Source organism: Apis mellifera, linkage group LG11 (assembly GCF_003254395.2).
Source record: "Apis mellifera strain DH4 linkage group LG11, Amel_HAv3.1, whole genome shotgun sequence".
Taxonomy (NCBI): domain Eukaryota; kingdom Metazoa; phylum Arthropoda; class Insecta; order Hymenoptera; family Apidae; genus Apis; species Apis mellifera.
Window position 1 is genome coordinate 5,111,247 of NC_037648.1, and position 23,402 is coordinate 5,134,648.

The 23,402-nt window shown below is 19.6% G+C and overlaps 1 protein-coding gene across 6 annotated transcripts in view; it reads left to right on the forward strand.

Moving 5' to 3' along the window:
- LOC726770 (caskin-1-like) overlaps nucleotides 1–23,006 on the forward strand; it is a 97,899-nt gene extending 74,893 nt beyond the window's left edge. For 3 of the 6 annotated variants that reach the window (XM_026443563.1, XM_026443562.1, XM_026443559.1), the window contains 6 exons: nucleotides 7,098–7,376; nucleotides 8,942–9,265; nucleotides 9,984–10,321; nucleotides 12,445–12,828; nucleotides 13,711–14,160; nucleotides 22,413–23,006. In XM_026443563.1, the coding sequence (XP_026299348.1) occupies nucleotides 7,106–7,376; nucleotides 8,942–9,265; nucleotides 9,984–10,321; nucleotides 12,445–12,828; nucleotides 13,711–14,160; nucleotides 22,413–22,670 (2,025 nt within the window). In that variant the 5' untranslated portion in view covers nucleotides 7,098–7,105 and the 3' untranslated portion in view covers nucleotides 22,671–23,006. The remainder of the gene's footprint in view (nucleotides 1–7,097; nucleotides 7,377–8,941; nucleotides 9,266–9,983; nucleotides 10,322–12,444; nucleotides 12,829–13,710; nucleotides 14,161–22,412) is intronic. The other 3 variants (XM_026443560.1, XM_026443561.1, NM_001242523.1) reach the window with 3 other exon arrangements.
- Nucleotides 23,007–23,402: the final 396 nt, after the last annotated feature.

Here is a 23,402-nt window from a genome sequence, read left to right on the forward strand (position 1 = left end):
TAAATAAGTATAAACAAGATATTTAAAAAGAATTATAGCATGATTTTATATCTTTGAATCAGTGTTATCTATAAATAAAAATACGTGCAAAAATGAATTTTACTAATCAAAAAGATAAAAATTTTTAAAGATTAAAATTTTTTATCATAATTCAATTTCTTAAAAAGAAAAAAAAATTTTTCATTAATTTTCGAATTCATAATTTATTCATAATTTGCTTACATTTTTTGATCAGAATAACAAAAATTTATTGTGATACATAGATGTCTATAATATATGTATATATCTTATATTATCTTAAAACACTAAATTCACATTTCTAAAAGTTTTTATACACATTGAAATATGTTTGTGTGTATATGTATATATATCAGTCTTGTTATTATATATATCAGTATATTATTTTACCATTTCCAGTCTTGTTAAATCCATTAATTTTAAATTGTTATATATATATATAACAATTTAAAATTAATATGGAAGTGGTTCAATCTTATGTGAACCATTAATTTAAACTCATCTTTTGAGTTAATGTATACATATGTTTCAATATATGCATAAAGATTTTTAGAAATTCGATTTCAATGTTGTTTAGCAAGCAAGAAAAAGAAAAATATTTTAAAAAATTTTATCGAAAATAATTAAAAAATAATTAAAAAGTATTATCGAGTGTAGAAATAAAATAATAAAAACATCTATGAAATGAATTTATAAGATATTTCAATCGTGATAAGTATCTCTTTTCGAATATATTTAATTTTTCTTTTTTTCGATACATTTTCATACATTATTTTTGAGCAAAGAAAAGAATTATTATTATCAAGTTGTTGATATTTTCATATATAAGTCATATAAAATCTTTAAGCTTTTTCCGATATTGCCTGACATATCGTTTGGTGCGTTACAATGGAATATATAATAATATAATTATAAATAAATATATAATAATAAATCTAGAATATCTATATGTCACAAAAAGTGCTATTTTTGTTGCATTCTGATCAAAAAAGTTTTAAGCAAATTATTGAATAATTGAATAAATTATGAATTCGAAAATTAATGAAAATTTAATATTTTTTTTTCAAGATATTGAATTATAATAATAAAAAATTATAATAATAAAAAATTATAATAATAAAAATCTATAATTCTTTTAAAATTTTTTATCTTTGTGATAACTTTGAATTTCAACGTCAATTTTTACATAGTTTTTTATTTACAGATTTTTATGAATTCAGAGATGTAGAATCATGCTGTAATATTTTTTATATTTACTTTTTATATATTTTATACAATAAAATTCTAAATTAGATCTTACATGGAAATTTCACATATAAATATGACAAAATAAAACAAATCCGCATCGAAAGAAAAAAAGTACATTTGATTTATTAGAATAAAATTTCTATTAAAACTAAAACAAACTTCTTTTATATAAAACAATTATTAAGCCGATCTAGACTTATGGAATAAATATGACAGTTAAAATTCACATAACTGAATTTGCAATCCATTATATTCAGAATAGAAAAAGATCGTTTTTATCACAAGATTAATTCATCAAAGTATAAAATACATTTAAGTTTATTTTCATATTGTATTGAGACTTTTTCAATATACAGTATTAAAAATATTTATTATTTTTAATATTATATTTTATTCAGAATTTTTAAATAAAATATGATTAAATATGTTTAATCATATTTAATTATATTTAATATATTTAAATTATATTTAATTTATATTTAATTATATCACATAGGTAAAAATGATATGAGAAGAAAATAATTATTTAACATTTATATCGTTTATATAATAATAAAATATGTAAAATATTTGTATATATGTATTTTTATTTTCTCTTTATGTCAATAAATGCGTTCTTGATATGCAGACGAAAAATCATTATTTTTCAACAGAATTATATTTATCTAATTTTATATAAATTCATTGTGAATATTATTGCTTTTCAAAATATTAATATAATTAAATGTGAATTTTTATTTCTACATATTATTTCAAAATAAAATACACGTGCATTATGAAAATTTTTTTATTATTTTATTATTTTTATTATTCTTTATTATTTTTTTATTATTTTAATTTATGTAATATAAAAATAAATCAGTGTTTCCAGAAACATATTAAATATTAAATTTTAAAACGTAAAATTTTTGTACAAATTCTGCAAATTATTATGCTTTTAAATATTTCAAGTATTATATTCCGGTTTAGCGTCTGGTAGATATATTACTTGATTTAAATATTACATATTATATAATATAATTTTCACGCCTCAATGAATGAACAAAAATTCGAATATTTATTAAAGATAATCTATGGAATTTAAGACTAATAATTCTGCAAGATTCAAAGGCTACAAAAGAAAACTATCTAAAACTATCGTATTACTTTTGCAATTTTAATATGGATATCATAAATGACGAAAATTTCACTAATATTAATTATATGCTAAAAATTAAAATACATTATATTTTAAAAAAATATTCAACTATAAAAAAATTTGTATTTATATAATTGTTATTATTCTTCGGAACATAGATAAATATATAAAATAGAATTTTATTGATATTTATATTTATAAAAATCAATATTTCATTAATAAATACTATCTTACATATGTTTCTTTTGCAATAATTATAAATTGTTCCATCCCCTGTTTTGCATATAAATATACGTATACTATATTATACTATATTTTTTTTATGAACATTATATATTTTTTATATTTTATATTCATCTTTTTAAATATTTCATATACATTAATCTATAAATGATATTCAATTTATGATATTAAATTTTGAAATGAATTTATGAAATTTTTAATTTCGATATTTTCAAATTTGATAATTATTTATAGAAAAGTACTATTCTTTAATTTCGATATTTTTTTTAACATATTCAAGTTTTTTCAAGTTATCATTCTAATTAATGTTATTAAGTTTTCGTTTAATAATTATTTTTTATTCATAAAATAAGTTATTAATAAAAAAAGAAAATTCTTTTTTGAATTAGAAAAGTTCAGATTAGAATAGATTAAGTTAAGTTATTTAGATCAGTTAAATTGTTATTGCTAGACAATTGATAGTTGGCTATCTTACAATGATGAAGAAAACAAAATTAAGAAAACTAGCTAAAATACAAACTATTATCATATCAAATTAGTTAAATTTTTATCTAATTTTGATATGACGAGATTAAATTCAAAATTAAATTAATAAATATAAATTAATTCATATTAAATAAAAATTTATTTGATTTCTGATTTACATTTGTTTTGATTAAATTAAATTAATTTGTTTTAATTGAGATTTTGTTAAATCTTTTTTAATCTGATTGGTATAAAGTGCTATTAATTTTCTGTAGCAATAAATCTGATTAAGATTAAAATTTAATTTCATCTAAATTGTTTTGAAGGAACATTTTTATTAATAATTTTTTAATAAAAATGATTATCAAATAAAATCTTTACGATATTAATTATGATGATCTCAACATATTAAAAAATTATCCAGATTAGAAGATAGTAATTTTTTACAAATATTTATTTTGAATTTTATTTTCAGCTTACTATTAGCAAAAAAAAGATTAAAAGACTATTTTCAATGAAAAAATTAATAAAAAATTTTTTTTAACATTTCACTGTTAAATTATAATCTGTTATTTATAAAAATAACAAGATAAAATAACAAGTTTTTAAATAAATGTTTGTACAGAAAAATGATAATAAAATTAATATTCAAATGAATTATTTTCAATATTTGTTCAGAATTATTCTAGTCAAATTGTTTTTTAAATGGTTAAATCTTTTAAGTTTTCTAATTATTAGATTGTTATTTAATAAATTCGATGCTAATTCTTTATAATTCAATAAATTCTGATTCTTTTTCTACTTTTTCTATTTAGATTAGTATTATATTATTATATTTGTATTATATCTTGTTTGCATTGAAATTTTTTTTTAATAAATAATTTAAATAATTTAAATAATATCTATAAATTTCTGTGATGAAATAGCCGCATTTATAATTTATCAAAGAATAATAAAGAAAAAGTAAGAATAATTTTTAGTAAAAAAAATTAATTTTTTAATTTAATTTTTTTTTATTTTTTTTGTTTTAATTTTTAAACAGATTTTGTTTTTTTAATCATTTTTGTAATATAATTAAAATTGAAATTTAAAAGTAAATGATTCCAATCTAAGTTTATTTTATAAAATGAAAACAAAACAATAATTCAAAAATTATTTTTAAAACTATTTTTTTAAAACTATTTTTTTGAATAATTAGATTGTAAACGTATTAAATTAATATTGTGAAATATTAAATTCTTAAAAAAATTATTTTAAAAGAACAAAATAAAATAAAATATATAAAAAAAATTTTTATTTTTTAATTTTAATTTTATATACTGTTATTTTATATTTTTATTATATCTCATTATTTTTTTCTCATACTGTTCTCATGCAAAAAATAATAATTTAAAATATTTATTATAATAAAATTATTTGTAACTTCTCATATTTTATTAAATTAAAACTTTTTAATTACGAAAATTGGCTTATTCTTATTTTATTCGTATTATTATTATTTTTTTTATTATTGTTCTTAGATATTTATAAGTTTTATTTTTTACAAATTGATTAATAAAATATTTGCCTTATATTAAAAAAAAATTATTTGGTTAACAAATATAGTGTACAAAATTAAATAATACATATAAATTTCAATTTGAAATTTTTTTTTTGTTAACTTCTATTATAATGTGAAAATTTTTTAATTTCTATTATATTGAAATAATGAAATATTTGAAATTCAATTTATAACATTCTTTCAAGATTCCATCAATTAAAATAATTAATTTTATATAAATTTTTTCTTACATATATTTTAACTAGATTATTTAAAGAAAATTAACATGGAAATTAATAATTAATTGTAAATATCTAATTATTAATTATAAAATCTGATCTTTAAGTTATATTTTAAGAATTTTGATTAAAATATATATATATATATATTTCAATTTGAAATTTTTTTATATCTATTTTATATATATATAATGTAATATATATATATATATATATATATTGTATATAATCTATATATATATATATATATATAATATATTTATATATATATAAATATATTATATATTTATATAATATATTATATATATATATATATAATTTATATATTACATTATATATAATATATACATATATATATATATATATATATATATATATATATATATAATAGATTCCAATCTGAAATGCTTTTTTAAATCTTATTATCATTATAATATATTTCAAATAAATTATTAATAAAAATGAACCAAGATTTTTCGAATGCATTTTTGATCCAATGCGATCATATTGAGAGTTTAACTTGCGGACAGAAAACATTAATAAGATTTAATAGTAATATTTTTTTAATATCCATTGTATTAATGTAAATTATTAAATCTTTAATTAATTATTTTAAAAAATATCTTTTATGTAAAATGCTTTATTATATTAAATATATTATTAAATAATATACACATTATTTCTTCTAATTTTACTCTAAAATAAGTTTTTTAGTAAGTTAATTTTTAATTTTTAAAGTATTTGTAAGATGTTCAAAATTTTATAAATATTTATTTGCAACATATAAAGTAAACTTAAAAACTTAACATAATTATTTTTATTTTTTTTCCATTAATGAATTATTGAATTAATCATTATTTTTTTTAAATTTAAATTAATACCATAAATTATATAATTTCGAAGGACTTTAAAAACATTTATATTCGACTTTTTTATTTTTTTTCAAACACAATTTTATTTTGAAATTATATTCTATTTTATTATGTATATAACCTTATAATTCTTTTTTATAAATTAAAACAAGTATTTTTTTATTTTCGATCTTGTTGAATTTTTGATAGATGTAAAAAATTATAAAGTTATATATAAATAAATTAAAAATATTCTTGTATAAAAAGAAGAAATTAATATTAGTTAATGAAAAATATAAAAAATTAAATATTATCATCTTAGGATTTCTCAACATTTCTCAGAATTTCTTCTTATTTCTTTTAAGTATGAATTATAATAATTATAAAATAAATAATAATATAATAATATAATTTTTATGTTAATTTATTTAGTAGTAAATGACATTAAAAAGAAAAGAAAAAAATATTGTTCAATTAATACAAGATAAATAAAAATATAGCTTTTGTATACTCGCACATATTGTATACTAAATACATATTAATAGAAAAATAATATATAATTCATAAGCAATAATATTATATTCAATTATATTATATTTATTATATTATATTTATTATATTATATTCAATTATATTCGATAATATTGAATTCCTTTATATAATTCCTTTATATAAAATTTTATTCAAATTTTAAGAAATTTGAAAATAATTCACTTTATTTTTTTTTTTAAATTAGATTTTAATTATTCAAAACTTAACTTTAGAACATGGATTAGTTTCAGTTTTATTTTTCGAATTGAATATTTAGTAATAATTTATTTTTGTTTTATGTTACATTATTTATATTTTGTATTTAATATAAAAAAATATTTATTAAATTAAGTATCTATATTTAGAATGCTAAATTTTAAAAAATCTGAGATAATTAGTGATCCTGTTTTGGTCTTTATATAAATTTTCAGAATTTGGAACTATAAATAATTTGGAATTATTTTAATTTTGTTAATATTGTTAATATTGTTTTTTAATATTGTATCATTTATAATAAACAAAATTTTAATCGATTAATTAATATCAATAATTAAGATACTCATGTTACATGATCCATACTATATTTGAACTTATCTTTATTGTTTTCTTTTTTACATATCTTTTTTACATGTGTCTTCTATGAATAAGATATCTCATATTGTATTTTATAGTTCCTCTTAACAGTTAAAATTTTAACTGCTTCTTGAAGTACCATATAATTTTCATAAATGCAATTAAATTTATAAAAAGTATTGTATATAATGTTGATGACAGCAAGGTGTATCATATTGAATAATGAACTAACGAAATGAATTTGTGCGCAGTTGGCGGCATGAATCGGCCGTCCAAAGCTGTGACCCAAGCGAAGAAAGTGGCACCACCAGCTGTACCCGATGTATTTCGACATTCTGGCTCTTCCTTCGGTTCTGCTGGATACGCAAGCAGTGAAGATAGTTGTTTCCTGCCCGGAAGTGGACCAGGCGGAACAACCGACGAAAGTTCTTACGGTGTGCCATCTGGGAAAAGTCCGGGGCCTATTTTTACCCATCCTGGGTTTGCCTTTCCACCAGTTGTTGGCAAATATGCCCATGCCGAGGATCAAGGTGTGATGCTTATCGAATTATTGTTCTATTAAAACTGATAATATGCTTACACATTAATTATGTGTAATGTGTATATGTTTGTGATAATTTGTTATTTATTTATTATCATTTATCCATCCTCAGACTATATTCTTATTCATGTCTTATCTCAAGTACATATATTTTTTTTTTCGATTTTTTTTTATTTATAATATAATAATATAAGTCAATTATTTATAATATAAGTCATCATTATTTCTAAAAAATATATTTATTAATAAAAGTTAAGAAATTAATTATTTGCGAATATATTTATATTTTTCATTTTCTAAAATGAATAGTTTGAAACTAAAAATAAGAGTATATAAGAAGATAATAATTCATATATCAATAAATAATAAATCGTTTTTCGATTATATATAAAAAGTAAAAAAAATAATATATATAAACAAATTTGAAAAAGATTAGTTTATTTCTTAATTTTTTGTCAATAAGAATATATTTTATTATATTATATTAATATATTATATTATTATATTATATATTATTATATAATATATTAATTATTAATGATTACTTTGCCAATTATATATATGTATATATAATAATATGTTAATAAATAAATATTTTTTTGTTCGATATTTTATTTGCAAGATTTGCAATTATTTGCAAATATTTTTATATAAAATATATTTATTATATATATATTTGTTATTAAAATTTGTTTTTTTTTTAAGAAATAAAATATGAATCATTTTTAATGATATATATAAATTATAATAAAGTTATTTTATATATTTTATTTTATTATTTTATTATTTAATTTTTTTATATTAATATTTAGTTTAATATTTTATTATAACAAAACTATTAAAATATTAAATATATTTTAATATGAATATATTTTAATTTAAAATGTATAAAGATGAATTTAATAGAATTTGAATAAAATTTAAAATAAAAAAGCAAACAATTATTAATATTTTTATATTTTTTATAATTTTAAATTTTAATTTTTTTTATATCTATTAATATTAACAATCAGAGGATTTAGTACTGATATAAAACATGAATTATTGCTTTGTTTGAATTTAAAAATAATTATTACATAGTTTTATTTAATTGAAATAATTTAATTAAAATATTATTAAGAAATATAAAAATAATTTCTATTTTGTTTTTTTAAGATCAGAAATAAATGCTCTGTTCATTATATAAAGTGATAATTTCATTTCATTTTTTATTTAATTTATAAACTTTTATTTAACTTAAACTTATTAATTTTTTAATATTAAAATTTATTAAAACAAGAATTATTAATATTAGAATTATTAAATTATTAATATTTATAAATTATTATTATTATAAAAAATTAATATGAAATTATAATATTGGACTTTGAACTTCCGATATTATTTAAAATATTTAGCAAAATATAATTTTTTTTAATTTAATGTTCAATTGTATATATTTTTTTCTATTAATTAATTATTTATATTCTTTATTTGTAATTATATATATATATATATATATATATATATATATATATATATATATATATATATATATATATATATTCTTTTTAGGAATCGATATGACTCAAAGTCCTGGAAGAGATAGCCCAGGTAGTTCAGGATCAGGTTCAGGTTCTAGGCATTCTACCGCTTCATTAGATTCTGGAAGAGCTTCTGGATATCATTTAGGTCCTAGAGGACCTGGTGCTCTTGCTTCATCTCCCAGATGTTCTGTAAGTTCACTTGGCAGTCATCCCGATAGACCAGCGGATCTTGATGTTGTACATGCTTGGTTGACTGAACTTCAATTCGAAGAATACTTTCCTTTATTTGCTTCCGCTGGTTATGATTTAGCTACTATTACACGTATGACGCCAGAAGATTTGACAGCAATAGGCAAGTATATTTTTAATCAATTTTTAAATTTATAAAACGAATTAAAAAAAATATATTTTTCAAATAATATAATTTAAATTACAGATATGTATGTGTAAAACGAATTTTATGTATGTTGAAATGTATTTAAATAATAAATATGAATTAAAAAATATAAGGGACATAAATTTTCTATTTCTTTTAAGATTATTATTTTTAAAGTTTTTTAAAATAATAAAATTGAATGAATAAAACATTAATAAAAACAATATATTATGTTTGATTTATATTATTGTAATTTATATAGTTATTTGCAATATGTCATTTATAAAGAATAATAAAGAGAATGAAATCTTGTATTATATAAAAAATTTTCAAATTTTCATTTCTCATTCATTTAGTTATATATGTTATTATAAATCTAATCTAATCTGTTGGTCTAATTTTCATTGTTTGTTTGCTAGGAATTGTTATATAGATAGATAAATATAAGTTTTTGATTTTAATTATGGATATCTTTTATATAAAAATTTTATATTTTATATTTTTAAATTAAATATTAAAATATAATATATATTATATATATAATATAATATATAATAATATAATAATAATATATATCATATCATAAATATATATCATAAATTTATACATATGTAACATAAATACTAACTAAATTATTAATTAAAAATTAAATATATAATTATAAATTTATATTTAAAACTTTGTATATTTACAGGAATTAAGAAACCTAATCATCGAAAACGCTTGAAAGCGGAAATAGATAATTTAAATATAGGAGATGGTTTACCAGAGCATATTCCTGGTTCATTAGAAGAATGGCTTAGACTTTTACGACTCGAAGAATATCTTGGAGCTCTTCATCAACAGGGTATGCGTTCAGTTGAAGATGTAACAACTCTCACTTGGGAAGATCTTGAAGATATTGGTATTGTGCGTCTCGGCCATCAGAAAAAATTATTATTGGCAATTAAAAGAGTTAAAGATATTCGCGCTGGTAAACGTATACAACCCCTTGATCTTGCACGATTACCACCACATCCTGGACAAACACAGGTAAATTAACAAAACGATTAAAAAAAATAATTAAAATATTTAATTAATATGAAAAAAATTATGAACTTTGAGAAAATAAATAAAAGAGAGAACTCATAGTATTCGTCAAATTAAATAAAAATTTTTTTTTAGTCAGCATATAGCTTAAAAATAAAATTAAATATTATAAATCATATATGTTGTGATATAAATTTTATTCAAATTATTATTGGGTTGGCAACTAAGTAATTGCGGATTTTTTTTTTAGAAAATCAAAGAATTTTTTCATGGAACTAAATAACTTTATTCTGTAATGTGTTGCCCATTTTGATCAATGACCTTTTGCCATCTTTCAGGCAGCATTATAATCCCACGTTCATAAAACTTCTGATTTTTATTAGCAAAAAACTGAATCAGGTACGATTTGATATCATCATCATTATTGAAATTTTTACCATTCAAGGAGTTTTATAAAGATCGAAACAAAAAGTAATCAGATAGTGCAAGGTCAGAACTATATAGTGGATATGGCAAAACATCCCAACCAAGCTCCAATAATTTTTGCCGAGTGACCAAAAATGTGTGTAGCCTTGCATTGTCATGATGGAATACAACACCTTTTCGATTTGTCAATTTGGGCCGCTTTTCTTCAACTGCATTGTTTAATTTCGTTAGTTGTTCAATATAGACAACAGAATTGATCGTTCGGTTGGGTGGTAAGAGTTCAAAATAGACAATTCCTTTGTAATCCCACCAAACTGATAACAAAATCTTCTTTTGATGAATACCAGCTTTTGATGTTGTTTGAGCTCGTTCACGTGGCCTGCTCCACGATCTTTTCCGCTTGATATTGTTGTAAGCAACCCATTTTTCATCGTCAGTTATCAGTCGTTTTAAAAATGGATCATTTTCATTACGTTTCTTTAGCAAATCGCAGCTGTTAATGCGTTGCGTTAAATGCTTTTCTTTCAGTTCGTGAGGAACCCATATCGAGTTTTTGAATAGCCAAGTTGTTTTAAGTGGTTTTCAATGCATGTATATGATACATGAAGCTTCTCTGCAAACTCACGAGTTGTACTATGACGATCCGAATCGATTATTGCTTTGATTAGGTCGTCATCAACTTCAATTGGACGACCAGAGCGTTTTTCGTCTTTGAGTGAAAAATCAGAACGAAATTTGTCAAACCAATTTTGACACTGCCGTTCTTTTAAGGCTTCGTCGCCATAAATAGCACATAACTTTTTGTGAGCTTGCGATGCGTTTTTCCCTTTGCGAAAATAAAAAAGCAAAATATGACGATAATGTTCCTTTTGATTTTTTCATTTTTCAACGAACGCCAAACGAAAACTACGCAACTGATCAAAAAACTTTTTTTACTGATTGACAGCTGAATTGCCAACTATCAAATAACAAAATATGTTTTACATTTGAACTACGCCAGCAAACCTAAAAACTGAATGTCTATGAGTGAAATTACTTAGTTGCCAACCCAATAGAATAAAATTGCATTTATAACTATTATAATGCACACACACACATACACACACACATACAATATATATATAATTTTTTACACATGAAATCCTTTATTTTTTAAAATTATTGAATATATTTTAAAAATATTTTAAAAAAGATTTTAATTTTACAAATCAAAAAGTTAATGTACAAAATTTTTATTTAAAGCTTATTTATTGAATTATAAACAGCTGAAATTTACAAGATAATAAAAAAAAACATTTCGTCACATCAATGTCTTGCTCTATCTTATCTAATCCAACGTAAATTAAATTGCTTGTAACTTAATAATAAGCTTCAACCGATATTTTTATATATTAACTTTTGTGTTTGTTTTAATCTCTAAAATTAAATTTTTTTTTATGTTCCATATTATATACTAACAACTTATATATGTTTTCTAAATAAATTTTATAATTCAATATATGTTCACATAAAATGACAATTATGGTCCATAATTTCTAAAAATATTAATCTTAATACTCAAATCGATTAAAAAGATAGATTACTTTTGAGATAGAAACATTTTAGTAAAATACTTCTCAATGTTTTTCAAATCGTTTTTTTTTTTTTATTAATTTTTTTAATCTTAGTATCTTAGTACTCCATTTTAATTTTATTTTCAGGATGTAGTTATTCAACGAGGAGGTCCTGACTTGCCATCTCCTGATGAAGATTGTTCTTCACCTGTTTTGAGGTCTTTCCAGAGAGGAGGAAGTGATACATCTGGAACTACATGGAGAAGTATGTATGCAGCTTTACCAGCAGATTATAATATTGTTGGTCGAACTGGTTCACGAGGAAAATCTTTAGAAAGTTTAGAGGATGCACCTCTTGGATATCCTCCATCACCAGCACCTTCTGCACATCCACAACCAATTGAATGGCGTCCACGTAGTTTTGAAGATGGCGATCTAACTCCTACAAATGATACTTCCGTAGTGGATGCAGGTGGAGGAACTCTTCCACGACCAAGACATTGTCTTGTTCGTCCACGACCAGTAGCAAAGGTATAAAATATCATTTTAATGTTATATGTATGTTATATGTATTTTAATTTTATATGTACAAATATAATTCATAATACAATTGAAAAGAAAATGACTCTTTGAATCAATTAAAGATTATTAAATGAAATGAAACTTTAGATTTTATTTATTTATTTCTAAAAAATTTATTTGAATTTTTAAGATAAGATTTAAAAAAATCATTCATAATAAATGTTTGTAAAAAATTATAAAATAATTTTAAATTTACAAATTTATAAAAATTTTAATATGTAATCTTTGATATTGAATGACATAATAAATATTGTTTCTTTTCTTTATTAACATAAATATTTTTGCAAATAATATATATTAAAAAAATATTATATATAATTATATATATAATATTATATATATTATATATATTCAAAAAATTAGAAACTCAAAACATGTTATTAAAAATTTACATCTATAATTAGATACAAAAAAAAGCATAGCTATGTTATATTACAAAAAGTTTTAGCAATTTTGTATTTTTTAATAAAATAAATAAAATATCTTTTTTTAGATCCTATAAATTAATATTATATAGATATCATTTATAAATATATATAAATATTTATTTGATGAAGTATCATAATCGTAATTGTACATAATTCATATACTAAACATAATAATTCATATACTTATATATTTATTTATATATTTTTATTGTATTTATTAAAAATGTTTATTCAAAAATATTCTAAATAATTATAATTTTCAAAATTTTTCATAATTATTTCTAATTCTTAAAAATAATGAAAAATTATACATTTTATTCATTTAAAAATTCATTTTATTTAATTAAATCAAATTTAATTAAAAATAATATCTGTTATTTATACAATTGTTCTTTAATTATAGGTCACTGCAACTCCAGGTCAATTTAAATCATTACCAAGAGATTTTGATAATAAATATCAATTGACTTATGGTCTTGAAAGTAGTCCACATCTTCCAAAACGTTGTCCTCCATCTCCTCCAAGACGTCAAAGTTCCAGAGATAATGCTTCTGGTGTAGGTGTTGGAGGATCAGGAGTTGGCGATGTTGTGATAGATTGCAGCGGACCAGTTCCAACTGCTTCTTGCGAGGAACATCATATACATCATCATCAACATCATCATTTGATTCATCATCCTTCTCCTCCACCACCCGCACCCGCACCAGTGCCATCAACTCCGCCACAGATAAATAGACCATCTTCGTCTATGTCTCGTTCTTGGGGTAGTGTCAGCGTCAATGTTAATGAAGAACATGAATTAATAGCTTCTCTTGCATTGCAGCATCGTAATGGTTCTGATGCCAGTTTTAAGGTAATTTAATTTAATTTATTCTATAATTTTTTCTATAATTTTAATAACTTAAACTTTTATAGTGAACTTTATTAATAGAATTACTTTTAAATTTTATATGATATATGAATTTAAAAATTTAAAGATCAAAGAAATTAAATTTTGTTATTATAAAAAATTCATGTATTAATATATTATAGGATATTTTTTGGAAGATTAAGTAAAGATCAAAACAAAGATAAAATTTACAAAAATACCCGTTATGACTTGTTTATTAAATTACAAACATTTTAAATTTGCATTTCATGAAATAGAGCAATATTATGACAGAGATAAAAAAAATGTTCTCATATTATTTTCATCTTGCTTTTTCTAATGCAAATTTTATTTGCTTATAATTTGAAAAATAAATTTTTTAAAGATGTTCCATAAATATATAGTGAATATAAAAAATATTCGTCGATTTAAATAAAACTGTTTAAATATAATCTGTTATATAATAAATAATATATACTATATAAATAAATTAATAATTTTAATTTTTTTATTGGCTGATAATATTTATAAATATATTATAATATATATTAAATTTTGAAAAACTTGAAACTGTTAAATTGTTGTTTAGCAATATTAATTGTAACTATTCCATTTTCATTAAAAGATTCAATTATTTATTTTTAAAATAAAAAGTAAAATATAATAATTTCAGTCTTATAATATTATCATTACTATGGATATTATTGCTTATGTTTCAAAATTTTTAATTAATAATTTAATTAATAATAATTTAATCTAATTAATAATAGTAGCGGCGAATCATGATTAATGATATAAATACAATACAACTATTATATCTATTCAAATTTCATAATATTTTTTAATATTAATAATCTAATTCTAATTAATAACAGTAATGGCGAATCATCATTAATAATATAAATATAATAAATTTGAATATTATATCTATTCAAATTTCATAATATTATTATTAAAATATAATATTTTAATTAAATGTGATATGAAATTTTATTTATAATTATGATTTATAATTATAATTATGAATACAATGAAATAGATATGAAAATAATATTTAACATATATACAAACATATATGCTTTTTGACCAAAATATGCAAAACATATGCAATATATAAAATAATAATCAAAAATATCAAAATATACTATTTGCATTGAAATTAAAATTAAAATTAAAAATTCACAATTTAATAAGTATAATCTTTGAATCATAATATTATATATACGATAATCAGTAACATATTAATAATTAGCATCAGTACATTTAGAGACATTGTTTCTAAAATGAGTCTTCTAAATTTGAATATTATTCAATAATTATATCCATATAATCGAAAAAATAAGGAAGAAATTGTAAAAAGAAGAAAGAAAATTTGTTAATAAATTTAGAAGATCAATATAAAACTCAAGATTTTATATTTATTATGTAAATTTTTGAAATAAACTAATAAATATATATCTATAATCCAAAGAATCATTCATAAATATTGAGATTAAAAAACTTTAAAAAATAATTCAAGAAATGAAGATGAACTTATAATAAATGAATAATTATGAAAAATTAAGTACCATAGATAAATATAGTAAATATTACAACTGAACTTAAAGATTAAAACTTTAAATTAATATATAATTTTTTACAAAATATGGGATATTCTAATTAAAATGCAAAATAATAATTAAAATAATTTATAAAAAATATTTTATAAACGAACTTATGATAATAGAAAAAAATAATTGCAATTTGCGAAAAAATAATTGCATTAATGAAATATTGAAATCATGTCATATTTATACTAATGTGAGTAAATATAATATATTTATTTGGATGAACAAAGTATAGTGGAAAAGAATATTAAGTACAGAAAAAAAAAATTTGTCAATTGTAAGGGAGAATATCAGCATGGAGAATATCATAGTTTGATCAATCATATTTTGGGATTGTATGAATATAGTATTGTAGATCATAAGTATTGTAATGATATTCTAAAAAATCATTTACAAATTATTGCAAAAATGAAATTATGAAACAGTTACATATTTTTGTAAGATAATGGCTTAATGAATATAATGCTTGTCGCATAATTAAAAATCTCACCAGATTTATAAAATAATAAATAAATTTATAAAATAATAATTTTATAAATATATTTGTGAAGTTATATCGAAGAAAAGATTTATATTCATCCTATTCGAAATAAGATTTAAAAAATATATTTTAAAAAATGAAATAAAATTAAAATGTATATATAAATTAAAATATATAATTCTTGGTTCTAAATTACAAAATATATAAATATTTATTATGCATATATTTTTCTCCAATTTTTGAAAATTTGTTAATATTTTCATAAAAAATACAAATAAATAATTTTTCTAATGATCTAAAGATTTTTAATAATATATATATAATAGTCTATTATAGTTTTTTTTATTATAGTCTCTAATAAGTAAAGTTCTTTAAAGTTTTAATGTAAATTAAGGATTGTCTAACAATTATGAATACTTTTTATATTCATTGTATTAATATTCTGTTTCATTTATTTAGAAATTATATATGAATTATAATTAAATGAATTTATTTAAAAATTATGTTTATTAAATAAAAAATTGTATATATCTCTATAATATTATATTTTCTAATCTATAATCTGTAATATTATATTTTTTCTTATTCTTATTATATTAATATATTAATAATTAATTTACATATAAATATATATTATATATATATATATATATATATATATATATATATATATATATATACAATGTGTCTGTTTTATTTAAAAATAGATAAATATTTTCAGATAAAAATATAAAAAATAATGTTTAGCAAAATTATTTGATATGAAGGGATACCTAAAGGGATACTATGAATATGATATAAATATTGTTTTATTATTTTATTTTAGTGAAAAGATGTGAAAAATTTTAAAATCAAATTAATTTTTTTAAATGACATATTATATCTTTTTATATATAAAATGATAATGTAAGAAGAATTTAATGAATTTTTAATGAATTTTGTTCAATGATAAAATTATCAATAATTTAGAATGATATGTGTTCTCATTTTTTATTTTTAAGTGAATATTGCTTTAATATATCTTCAAAATTATTTCATTATCGTTTAGAAATCTAGTAAATATATAGAATTATCTACTTTTGTCTAGAAAGTTATTTTTATATATGATTGAAAAAATGACAATTTTCAAATAATATATTTTTGTAAACATATTTTTTGTTTCAATATATAAAATATCAATATATTAATATATACGGATATTCATAAAAATGTGGGATATCTTTGGAGAGTGGATTCCAGACATCAAAATGATGAAAAAAATTCACATGCACATATGTCTGACAAGGCTTAATTAACGATATATAATAAGCATTTCAAGTTTACATTAGATAAAGTGAGATCGAATGAAAAAGAAATACCGTATTCCAATATCGCTTGTGTAACGAAGTCCTCAATGAAAGTAAATACACTGATATTTTTTTATACATGATTAATTATTTCGAGTTAATTTCAGTATATAGTAATATATAATGTACGTATTATAACTCTTTATTTAACAAAAACTTATCTTGAATAATTTTTAATAAATTCCAAAATATTAACATATACATCATTTTATTTAAATCTATAAATAAATTATTTTATGATACAAACATATTATTTAATCCATAAATCCATAACTGAATTGTTATATAATATTTAATTTGCTTACTTACCGAAATTCATAACAAATCAAAACATATTACTCTAAGATTTCAGATTAGAAAGGTTGAATGTATTTTTTTATATATAACTTATTTATTCTCCATGTATAAGAAAGTCACTGATAATATTTAAATTATAAATAATAAATCATAATTTGAAATTCATAAATCAATTGAAGTATTAGTTGAAAAATCTTTATTTCTTTCACTTGAATTCAATGTTATTCAAATATGAGATTAAACAAAAAATAATAATAATCGAAATTCAATATCTATATTTTAATTATATTATGTTAATGTCACTATAAAATTTATATCCTAAAAAAATCATAAAAGCATTGCATTTCTTTTTGTTATGTTACTATTCTATATTAGATATTTTGTTTTATTCACTATTCATTTTAATTTCTTAAATTCTGAATAAAATTATTTCGATTATTAATTATTATTATACAATTTAATTTTATATAATTTAATTTAATTTTATATGGAAATTATTTAATTAAAACTACATTTTAAACAAATATTCAAATATGTATTATTTCACTAAACTGTGAACGTGATTCCGCGGTATTACTATGTATTATTAAAATAGCGTTGCAAACAATTGAATGCTAATAGTGTTAGAAAGAGAGATTTGATAAAAACAAAAAATGAAATAGTAATATTTGAAATCGAATATTATATTCGTATATATTAAATATAATAGGAAAGTTTAGGTCAATAATCTTTCCTGTTGCTAAGATAATTCTTTTGTTCTGGCCTTAATTCATTCGTAACATTCGTCTATCAGAAATAAATATGTAAAAAAAAAAATTAATAAATTGTGATATTTTATCGAGCATAAAAAAGCAATATATATGCATTTTTTTTATAGATATGTGATATTAATATTGTAATATTGATTCATAAATGATAAATGATATCCAAATTGACTATTATTTCTTTTTGCATGAGAATAAGAAATATTGAGTGCAAGTGAAATAAAGAAATAAAGATAAAGATTTGTCAATAATTTGATTGAATCTAAAATTGATTCAAATATCATTACTACTTTCTTATACATATAAAAATAATTAAAAAAGCAATTGTGCATAGAAAACATATTCAACTTTTCTAATTCGAAATCTTTTTAGAAATGTATTTTCATTTATTTCTATGGATTTTGGTAAGTACAGCAGGTTGAATGAAATATAATGATTTTAAATGAAATATTGTATAATTATCGTTTTAAATATTGTGGAATTTGTTATATATATACTTGTTCGAAGTAATTTTCTTAAATAATAAGTTACATAAATTTTAATTTGTATAATTAAATTTTTTTTAAACAATAAAAATATTGCATAGTTACATTTATGTTATTGCATAATTACATTATGTTATATTACATTTATGTACATTATATATTGTCTTACACTGAAATTCGTTTGAAATAATCAATTATATATAAAAAAATATCAATGTATTTATTTTCATCGAAAAACTCCGCTACGTAAATGATATTGCAATATAGTATTATCACGCACTTGAGCGTTTTTCGATTCTTTTACTGTCTCACATTATCTAATATAAACTTAAAATACTTATAACTTATTACAAATATAAATAAGCCTTAACAGACATATATATATGAACTTCTTTTATCGTTTTAATATTTAAAATTCACTCTTCAAAAGTATTCCACATTTTTATGAATATTCGTGTGTGTATATATATATGATGTAAATCCAAAATTTTGTCACTAAGAGATTTATTAATAATATCATTGTTTTTAGTTCTTTGCAAGTGCAAAAAATTGAAACTTCATATTAATTATTGACTGCCAATGATATTTATATAAGTAGTAATAAGTGATGATCACATATTTATAAATAGAATTCAATAATATCGAAAATTTTTTGCAAATAATTTGAAAACTAAAATCGATGCAAAGAAAAATGCAAAAAAAAAAATATACAAAATTTTTTTATGATATATTTCATGCAGATTAATTAATTTATTGTAAAAAATTCAAAAAATTTTAATTTATAAAAGTTCTGGAAAAGAAATTATATATTTTATATCTGTAACAAATATTTTGAGATCAAATATAAAAATATATATTCCTTTAATTAGTTTCATTTAAAGAATTAAAAATAAATAAATAAACAATTCATAATTGTTATATAGTTGTTTTATTTTATTTATAATAAGAAAAACTGAATAAAATAGAAAGACATTAAATATATATATATATATATATATATATATATATATATATATGTTTAGTGCATATATATATATATATATGTTTAGTGCATATATATTTTTTATTCAAAGCTTAGCTTAGAAGTTATATATAATATTAGGGTGTCTCATAAGTTTCTTTCACACTACGCTAGAAATAACTTTAACTGGCTATTTTTATATGAACATGTAACTATTCATAACGGAGTCGCAAAGCTCTTTTAAAATATATTTCGTTGATGACAGTCTTTTTTTTTAAACTTTTTTTTACATTGTTCAATATAGATAGCCAAAGGAAGCATTTGCGGCATGTTATGCTTCATTGCTTTGAAAAAGATGATAGAGTAAATGATATTGTAAACGAGATTTCATTTCATCAATAGTTGTATCATTTGCGAAAGTGATGCTACAACTATTATGATCATCCGCAATTGATTTAAGAGATTTAGAGCCGCCAATTTTGAAAAATAAAGACCGTAGCGGCCGTCTAGCAGCAACTTTATCCAGCTTCGCTGAAAATCCGCAATATAGTGTGCGCGATATACTAAATATCAAATTAATATTCCTAAGACAACAGTACATAATTACCTGATCAAGATAGGACATGTCAATCAATGTAAAGTTTGATTCCACAGCTATTTACGGAGACCGGTCTTATAAACCGCATCTCTAGATATGATTTCCTTCTCCAACGATATGAAAGAGATTTTTTTTTAAAGAGGCTTGTTACTAGAAATGAGACTTGGATTTTATATCAAAGTGTGCATTGAAAATATACTTGATTTAAGAACAATAGATCTTCAATTATCGCGAAGCCTGGACTTCACCTAAAGAAAATGTTTATTTGGGATTGGAATGGTATATTCTACTATGAGCTCCTTTTTTAATTATGTGAAATCATTATTTTTGCAAAATATAATCAGCTTGATAAATTGAAAGATGCCATAGCTCAAAATATTTGTTACAGATATAAAATATATAATTTCTTTTCTAATTATTGCAGAAAAACCAAAATTGACGAACCGACGAGGTCATCACACGAGATAATGCAAAATCACATATTGCATTGGCTATAAGAAAAAAATTGTTACAATTTTGATCGAGACATTTTACTGCATACTCTCCAGATCTTGCTCTATTCAACTATTACTTATTTTTGTCATTAAAAAAATTCTTTCCATGATAAACGGTTCCAATTCGTAACTGAAAAATAAAATATAAAAATGCATAAAAATGCACTTCGAGGAATATTTTATTAAATAAACCCCAACAATTTTGGAAAAGGAATAATAAGATTTCCTAAGAGATAGAAGAAGGTGATAGAACAGAACGCTTCATATATAACGCAATCAATTTTAAATAACAAATATTCATTTCGTATCGAAAAAAAGAAAGAAACTTATAGGATACCCTAATATAATATTTTTATATACTATTTTATGAAACGATTTTATCGATGCGTTTAAATAGTTAATTTTTTAAATAGTGAAAATCTTCGTATAAAATTTTTTTTATAAAATGTTTTGTTTAATTTTTTTTTATTTTCGAAAAAATAAAAAATTAATTCTTATTTATACAAAATATAAAAAGTATAAAATAATAGCTTTAGAGAATATATTTTATTTTATAATTGTTATCTTGAAATAAAAAATATAATGATCAAAAAATTATTATTTCATAACTATTGAAAATTTTAATGAAATTTTATTTAATGAAAATTTTATTATCACTAATAAATACAATTAATATTTAAAATTAATGCTAATATCAATTAAAATTATCTAAGTATATCTAAAGTAATATCAATTCAATGAAAACATTTTTATAGATATAAGATAAATATATTAGTAGAACAATTTTGATTGGATCGATTTTAAAGACCAAAATAAAAAAATATATGATATACAAAAAAGTACACAAAAGATATACAAAAAGAAAATGTTAGTTAAAATTTATTTAATTATTAAATAAAAACAATTTAAATTTATTGTGTTAAATTTTAGGAATTTTTAAAATCAATTTTATTATTTTTTTTAACATTATATTGTTCATTATTTCTATATTATTAAAATTATTATATAAATTTATTTTATTCAGTTTTTAATTTAAATATATTTATATATATATATTTTTTTATTTTTGTTTTAATCTTTTGAAATATTTTTATTTTAATATAAGTAATATAAAAATTAGAATTATGATAAAAATTTTCTATGATTTTTTTGTACAATCATCATATTATACAATTATATTAATATCAAATCTATATTTTTTCAGTCGAGTTCCAGTACAGAATCAGATTCATTACCATTTGCAAATGAGAATGCTGGAACGATAAAACAAAGAGCAGCACGCGCACAAGAATATACAAGTGGTAATACTGGCAGTAATTTACAAAATCATGGAATAAGTCATCATACTGATGGCAGTGAACCAGCTGATGTTTTGAATGACATTGGGAATATGCTTGCAAATCTTACTGATGAACTTGATGCTATGCTTGAAGAAGAAAAACGTCAAGGCTTGAATTCATAATTACTATCTTCATTTGTATCCTTTCTTTCTTTTTCTTTCTTTGTTTTTTGTTTTGATTAATGAGTGCTACCACAAAGAATACAATTTCTAGTAACAAAAACCGATATGAAAATACAGATTTTTCACGCTATGACATATAATATTGTAGATCATGAGTGCATACAATTCGCAAGATTAAATAAATAAATGTCATATATGAACTCAGATTAGCTTGAAATTTTGCATTTTAAGATGATAAAATGTTTGACATTGAATGAATGTTAAACTACATTTTAATGTATTAGTTTACAATATAAGTTATATATTACACAAATAATAATTCCTGTTATAATTGTATGTATAGGTTAATGTAGTGGATTGTATTTTTCCACTTTATAATTTTAATTCTTTATTCATTCCTTTATTCTTTTCATATAGAACAAAATTTCTTATTTTTTTGTCAAAATATCATGAGCATTCTTTGAAGTTTTCAGAGATATTTGAATATTATGCAATTTTTAATTCTTAAATTTCTTCAATATTTATTTCATGTGTTCTTTTAATTCATATACTATAATATCACAGATTATTATTCATTTTACATTATATATATTTTTAATCTTATATTTTTAAAAAAAGTTATAAATTTAAAAGTTTTTAAAAGGAAATGTATGTTAATAAAAAAAATCATTATAAATAAATATAATAAATACTTATGCCTTATAATAAGAAGACTGTAAAAGATATCAATGT